Source organism: Eucalyptus grandis, chromosome 10 (assembly GCF_016545825.1).
Source record: "Eucalyptus grandis isolate ANBG69807.140 chromosome 10, ASM1654582v1, whole genome shotgun sequence".
NCBI classification, from domain to species: Eukaryota; Viridiplantae; Streptophyta; class Magnoliopsida; order Myrtales; family Myrtaceae; genus Eucalyptus; species Eucalyptus grandis.
In genome coordinates, this window is record NC_052621.1 from 21770665 (window position 1) to 21778852 (window position 8188).

The window sequence follows — 8188 nt, forward strand, 5'->3', positions numbered from 1 at the left end:
AATACCTATCCAAACTAGACGAAAATGAAAAAGATTGAAACAAGACAATCATCATCTGATAATGACATATAAACAGCCAAATGTCCATCTATCATAACATTTAGAGAGGGAAATAAGCACGAATGAAAACAGGAGGAAAATCATTGATGAAAACAGGAGGAAAATCATTGATGAAAACAATCAACAGCCAATCAACAGATAAATATTGGGCATCAGGCATTAGGAGAAACAACCAAAAATGGAAAAAAAGAAATCATTATGCATGGTATCTGAGCACGGTATACACGGCCTGCATTATAGTGAGAGCGAAGAGGAAGAAGGCGGCGGTGAAAGACAATATAGTCCAAGGACTCCTGAAGTAGGTGCGGTTGAGATTAGCCCTCCACTTGTTCCGGCGCTTCTTGCAGTGCTTGCTGATCTTCTGTTGCACGTCATCGAGGTTTTCGTTGGATGGGAGCGTCACTTCCGTGCACAGAGAGTTGAATAGTTTGGCGACTGCCTTGTCACTTCCGAAATCATTATGGATGATGCCTTCGGTGTGGAGCAGGGCGACATCCTGCTCATTGTTGATGATTTTGTCCATGAAGGTGACGTAGGATGTGACCTCGTTCCCAGCCTTGATGTGCAAGCGCTCGAACGTCATGGCGTTGAGGAACATGGACTCGGTGGTGTCATCCACGGTGAAAACTGGGAGCTTCAGGTGCCCTTTAGCAAAGAAGATGTTCTTGAGGCTGTTGGTCTTGCTCTTACCGAACTTGATCCCGGCCTCGGTGAGCTCAGTGGCTGACCGGATTATCGGCTCGGTCTCCTCAAACCCCACATTTTCCCGTTCGTGATGGACCTCTTCGGGTTCCATCAGCAAGCCTCTCCTGAAGACGTCCATGACATGCAGGCATCTGCCCAACCCCCTGAACTTTTTTTTTTCACGGGGGAAGTAGAACTTTCCGATGAGCTCATTGACGTCATCCTGCGTTGTTGGAGTAAAGTCAGTGCATTGAATACGAGTGTGTTGTTGTGTCGATGCTACGCGCATGAAAGGAAAAAAAAAAAGTCTCTTATTTAGGTGACAGATTTAATAATTAAATTGTTAATTCATCTTGAAGCATGCAACCTAAGCATTTGGAATATTAAATTTAATGGGTTTCACGTAAGATCTATCTGAGATAATCAAAATGAATTTTAGGTGAACACACTTCAGCTGTTTGCACGGGCGCAATAATCTCTCTAATGACGGGGCGAAACCAAAGAAACTAACCTCCCTGCCATTGTTCGCGACGGCAACCAGCTGATACAGCACTAGAATCGGCAGTTGATTCTCCAGCAGCAGCATGTCCCGCCTTATATACAGGGCTATGCATTCCAGCCTGTGGATGCTGAAGATGGGGTCATTGGGCGCATAGCCATTATTCTCCGCCTCACTTCTTGGCAGTGTCGCGATCCTCATGATCTCAAGCATGAAGCAGCCGTCCGTGATCATCAGCTCCAGGAACTTGCTCCCCGTGCCTTCCTTCCACTTCTGGTCCAGATTGTCGTAGCTGTCCTCGAGCTTATGCGCCACCTCCCTCAGGGACTCGAAGAAGTGCTCGAGGGACTTCCGGTAGTACCTCAGGAAGTGGAGGAGCACGCGGTGCTTGTGTTCCTCCATTGAACTGAGGCGGGGGTCGCCGTAGTGGTAGGGGCCGAAAGAGACAACCTGCGGCTGGTAGGCCTTGGGGTTGAGGTCGGTGATGGAGGGGGGAACCCTGTAGATGGACGGATCCTTCCAGTACTGTTGCTCGTCGTCGGGCATGCACTTGAGGTTCGCGTTGACATGAACGATCCAGTTGGTCTCGTTCGGGTCCATTGGGGGCGACGAGGGGAACATGCCTCGGGGAGTTTCGGAGGTTCCACAAGTTTTTGTTCTGGCTGAGAGAGAGAGAGAGAATAGGAAGAGTTGGCGTGAAGCTTGGGGTCGTCCAAGCCCAATGCTGGTCGCCTATGTATATATAGAGGTGTGGAAATGGGTCTTGACCAATTTTGTAACTCATATAAAATGAGTCGGATTATTTATGAGTTAATTAAATTTTAATAATCCTTTTTTTCATGAATTTGAGTTGTAAAGTCTAATTGAATATGGGTTCGAAATGGTCCAGGTTTTTCTATATAGATCCAACCCATCCACGCGCGGGACTATAGTCCACCACAAGATGGGGCCCAATCTCCCCGACAAAGATTGTCGTTTAGTCCAATTTCCTATTAGGAACAACCCCAATATAGATTGTATTTAGTAAATACGAAAGTTCGAGTGCACAAAATACACACAAACAACAATTTAAGGTGAAAAACTTACTAAAATGGATCTTAGGTCGAGTTGGATTTGGGTCTCTTTGAGTCGTTATATTAGTATTGCATAGACATGGGTCAAAATGGATTGAATAGATCAATTTGGATTGGATTGTTTTCAACCCGATTTACCTATTTGACGGGCCCATGTATAAATCATATTTTGTGCACGAGGTAAAGAGAGAATGTGTTTAAGCATGTCCTATGGAAGCCATAGGAAATGAATGGTATGCACACAAAACATGACATCTCATTATCATGTCTGAGCTTTTGAATTTGATACATTTCACAAGTGTTTAGCTAAACTAAAATGGTCATTTGAGTTGAGTACATGTAATGCTAATTGAGGTAAGAATTTCACATACTTGATATTTTATGTGGCAATAGATTTATAATAGTATTTTTTATTTTATTTGGTATAATTTTTTCCTCATATGTTTGGGTCATGCTAGATTCTTATTTGATGTCTCGTTTTTAGTACTCAACGCCTTTCTCCCATATATACATCACTTGTAGGAAAAAGGCTTCACAATGAGTAATGTTCATGTAATATTTATGCACAGTTAGCTCATGAAAATCATATAACTTCTCATAAATGAATTTTAGATAGCACACAAGATAGGTTGTAATAATCTTGTTTGAAATTCAAGAATGTCCACCGGTTTCTAATGGAGAAAAATTAGCTTATACCAAAAGATAAATTTGAATTCAAATTAAAGTCAAATCATAGAAGCAAAGTCAAGTTTTGAAGTTAAAACTAAATATTAATGTGGGTTTTATTTTTTTTATTTCTTTTTAGCTTTAGATCATTTAAGCGTAATTGACTGCGCGCATTTATGAGCTTCATAATAGTTCTCCTAAAAGATGTCTTGAGACCTCACCCAAATTGAATGAAGGGGAGCTAAATTCTTGACTGAATACCAATTGGAGTCATGCCATTGGAATTCAATCAAGATAGGGTTGTTACTTTACTTTATCTAATTTCTTTGGATTCAAGATTGATTAAATCAAGAGGTTGACTCCTCTAAAGGCCATACAAGTGATGCTACTATTGATTGGCCGTGTAAAGAGAAGGGTTCAATTTTTTCTTCATTTTAAGCCACATAAATAAAATAGAAAAGGACGAAAAAAAGTAGAAGTCTTCCTTTTAATTATTGGAAACACTCAAGTTTGTGAGCAGTTGTTACTCTATAATTCTTGGATTGATCAATGGAATTTTCATTGTTGGCTTTTCCCGTGGTGGATATCGATATTTGATTCGAATCACATGAATATATGGTATTCTCTATTGTTCATCGTATATTTCTCCAGGGAATTTATGCATTTATTTTATAAGAAGCTCCAATTGAGGAGTACTTGGATCTGTTGTGATTGCTATAATTAATAAATAGTAAACACAAAAATCTCGTAAAAGTTGTTGACATAATATGAAATGGCTAATTTCATAAACCAATCAAATTAATATATCATTTTGTGGATCAATTTTCCATAAACCAATCAAGCTGAAAGAAGTGAGAGGATGTGAATTAGAGAGAGAGAGAGAGAGAGATATGGGAAGAGTGTTTGGTGGTGTCCATGTGAGGAGTGTGTCACTTTTTGTGACCAGGGTAAAGACAAAAAGTTTTTAGGTAATGTCCTATGAATAACGTGGGAATTGAATTGCATTGCTCACCTCCACATAATCTTATAACCATGTACGAGCCTTAGGATTTAATGAATCTCTTGAGTTTTTGCCTCAACTAAAATGCTGGTATTGAATTGAATGCATTTCCGACCAAAAAAATAAAATAAAAAATTGAATGCATTCAATGTGATTTGGGTACAGACTTCGTCAATTTGACATGACATTATATTTATAATTTTTACCGTCTGGATGATCCAAATTTCTTAGTTGGGATCTCATTTTTAGTACTCATTGCCCCTTTCATATATATACACACACATATCATCCAACAAAAAAGAAAACAATATTTCACAAAGAGTGACTTTCCAATAAAATATACGCTTGGTTTGCACGTGGTAATCATATAACTTTTCATAAATTAACTTTAGGTGACACACAAATCAAGTTATAATCATCTTGTGTCAAACTCAATTGATTCTAGCAAAAAGATATGTTCAATCTCAAATCAAAGTCAAACTAGTATAGCAAAGTCAATTTTATAAGTTAAACTAAATATTGATACTATTGGAAACGGAATCACCATCCAATGAAGAAATCAAAACGCGCATTAAAACCTCCCCTTTTAATTCTGCAACCATCTAAAATGCTAAGAAATATTAGATTTTTCTCACCAATTTAGGACAAGAACGAGCAAAACTCAGATAAGAAGAGACTCAAGATGACCCCTCCCCTAACTCTGCAAGGGAAAAAAGAAAACGAATCCAATTCACAATTGGGCAAGGCCAACATGAGGTTGCAGTGGTTGGTAGTCGGGGCTCCATGGGCATGGCTATTGACAGGGGTAGTGGCAACGGCTAAAAGGAAGAAAGGAAGAAAAAGAAGAAGAGAAATGCAAGGCACAGAATAAAGGGACAAGAGACTGATAGTGGGCACCACCTAAGCACATGGCGATTAATGAGTGAGGTGGAATGTGACTCACGTGAAGATTCAACACCATTTAATATTTTCTTGTACTAGATAAAGGATTCATGTCATTTTGAAAGGAGTCAATGAGCTTGTCTAAATTTACTCTTGCTTCAACCACCCCAACTAGCTTTTGTTAAATCTTAAATTAGCTTGGGTCACCTTTCGCTCTGTTATGAGATTTTTTTTTATTTGACCTGTTATCTACTTAACGAGGGTGAAGTGGTTCAAGTCCAAAATTTGAAATTAATAAGACATATTTGGAAATAAAAAAGTACAACAACTTTTAAATTTTTCTCAAAACAACTTTCCCCATTTTCTTATCTTCTTTTAATTTTCCATTTTCTTTCAGCAACTCTCTCTTTCTCCTCCACTGTACGTGTTTATGTTCTTTCCCCTAGCTTTTTATTCCCATATATAAAAAAGGTCAAAGGAAGTGCAGATTCAAAAGATCACATCAAAATCGAGCATGATTCAAAGCATAATAGAATATCTGCACTGAACTCGACTTAGAATGATATGTCTCTCATTCATATTTTACATTACATCGGCGTCTATTTGTTATATCGATGAAATAGAGCTTATGAACACTTTCATTGAAATGAGAAAAATCAACTTTTAAAGTGTTCCTATTTAATCGAACAAAATTTTCACATATTAAACATTATAAGTTCCCTTAATTTCATCGAAAACGATATTATTTTGCAAGCGATAGTTAGATTGGATCAGCACAAACATCATAATCGCTCCTATACGAAGGCTCTGCTGTGTTTCACCATTTGAGGAGTAGTTCAATCGCAATACTACGGGAGACGTCATGTCCTTCTACTAGTTGTTATCATATATCATGCTTCCATTTTATTAAGGCTTATGATAGCTGGATTATGTTCCCAATAATGAAATTCGAGGACAGTTTTGGGTTTAGTAAAGATGATAATCCCATAATTTTTTTAAAACGTTCTTCATAGTGTTGAAAATCTGATGTGGCATGACACTTGTGATGAAAGTTCTTTGAAAGTTTATAATACTCAAATGATGATAGAAAGTTATAACACTCATGTGAATATTATCTAAAAGTTATGGTACTCAAGTAATTGTTGTAAGTACTAGTATGAACACTTAGAGGTGGGTGAATAGGTGTGAAGACAATTTTTCACAAGTAACAAAGGAAATATTTTGCTTCTAAAATGGAGTCTGAAGAATAATAGACTTTGAGCGATTCAGACTTTAGTAGTTAAATAGAACTACGAACAAAATAAAGGAGTTCAAGAAAGAGAATAAAAGCACTGAATTTATTGTGGTTCGGCTTAGATCAAGCCTACGTCCACTTTTCACACCGACAGCCTCCTGGCTGGATTCCACTAAGAATCAAAAGAGATTTTACAGCCTTGTGATCTCAACTTCACAGTGAAGAGTTTCTACTACTCTTTCAAGAAGTCACACTATAAGATTCTCTCTCTTTTGAGTGCAACTTTGAACTCGGAATATCGAATGACAAGAAAATGGTAAGCTTTAGACTTTGAAATTTTTCTTTCACGCACTCTATCAAACAAGTAGAGAATCCACCTTAAATACTCCTTCGTGCCTTCTCGACCGTTGGTACTTTCCAAATGAATTCTTCCAATCTACCCATTGGACAGAATCAATCAAGGAGATCTCGAGCCGTTTGAAGATTGTGATGAAAGCCCATCAATCTTGTTCATCATACAATCAGGATCTTGGTTTCCATAAGTAGATTATTTCAAAATTTACTTGCCTTCAAAAAGATTTGATATATCTAAATTGATTCCAATAAAGATAACCAATCTCGTAGGTGATATATCCAACCAGAAAGCCATCCATAAACCATACGAACTGAACACCTGAAGAGATAAACAAAATCTCGCATCTGGATAAATCTTCATTCTTTAGTAGCGTTCAGTTTAGAATTTGTCAGGGTGGGCAGACTTTTGGTGTAGAACAGACTTTGATACTAAGGTCTAGCAATCTTCAGACTTTGACACTAAAGTCTAGTTATCTTCAAACTTTGACGCTAAAATCTGGTCGTCTTCAGACTTTGACATAGAAGTCTGGAAATCTTCATAATAGACTTTGGATAAGTTTTGTCAACTTCCAAATATCAAAGGAGTTTTCTAACAATCTCCCAATTTTTTATGGTGACAAAACTTCCCTGTAAATTTAAGAACTTATGACCTGCAAAACAACACTTTAGCAGTACATGATATCTAAAACACAAATGGATAAGGATCTGCATAGTATCGATTCTGCAACCATAGAAAACATGTTAATCTTGAAGAATTAGACATATATCAAGATGTAAGCATTCATCCATATCCTTACATGACCACAAAAGTTCCATAAAAGTTCTGCTAAATATAAGTATTTGAAATAGTCAAACAGAATCAAATCAAAACAAAAGTTAGCAGAATCAAGGTTTAAATTTGCACGTTCTCCCCTTTTTTGTTAGCAGCAAAAAGTGGAGAAAGTCAAAATAGAAAAGAGATAGGATGAAATCAAGTTTGTCTTGGAATCCAAACTAGCTGGAAATCCCCCATTGACTGAACTATCTCCTCCAGCTTTCGCATTGTCTCTTTTAGCTTCTCAACATCTTCAATCTTGGCAGTCTGTGAAACTTGCTGATGTAAAGCTTGAACTTGAAAGCTTAAAGACTGTACCTTCTCATTGAGAGAATCTGAAGTAGATTGCAAAGCATAGTGAAGCTTCTGGATCTCAAACTCCATAACATATTACTATGCTTTTAACTCCAGAAGGAGCTCGAGCAGCATTGAAAGTCTGCATTAGGTTCTATTTGCGCACTAGCCTCAGCGCATTGAGTTTGTGGAGTGTTGAGAGATGAGGGAACATCAGCTTCAGGAAAATGAGAAGCATAGACTTCTTCTGGGTTGGCAGGAGATCAACTTATATCATCACTTGCAAAAAGAGGAGAAGAAGTACATGTTTTCTCACGAGCTCCCCCTATTCTGTGCCTACAAATGGAGATTGGAAAACTTCTTCTTGTTCTTTTTCATTTTTAGCACGAAAGTAATGTTCTTTTTCTATTCTTTCTCCTACTTGTCCACACCTAGTTGCTTCCGAATCCTCATGAGGATATTGCAAATGTTGTTTCATCATCTTGACCCTCTTCTACTACGGCTTCTCTTCCTGCTTCTTCTCTTTCCTTTGTTTCTTCTCTGTCTTCTCTTCCTTCTTTTCTTTGCTCTGTTTCTACTCTCTCTCCTTCTTCTATCTCCTTTGGTTGCTCAAAACTAACAAAACTTT

The 8188-nt window shown here is 37.9% G+C and overlaps 1 protein-coding gene across 1 annotated transcript; it reads right to left on the minus strand.

Moving 5' to 3' along the window:
* Window positions 1-256: 256 nt before the first annotated feature.
* LOC120288756 (UPF0481 protein At3g47200-like) lies at window positions 257-1843 on the minus strand. Its single transcript, XM_039302900.1, has 2 exons — window positions 1256-1843; window positions 257-967 (listed from the first exon to the last, which is right to left on the minus strand). The coding sequence occupies exons 1-2, from the start codon at window positions 1841-1843 to the stop codon at window positions 257-259; spliced, it is 1299 nt and encodes a 432-aa protein (XP_039158834.1).
* Between the last annotated feature and the right edge of the window lie 6345 nt (window positions 1844-8188).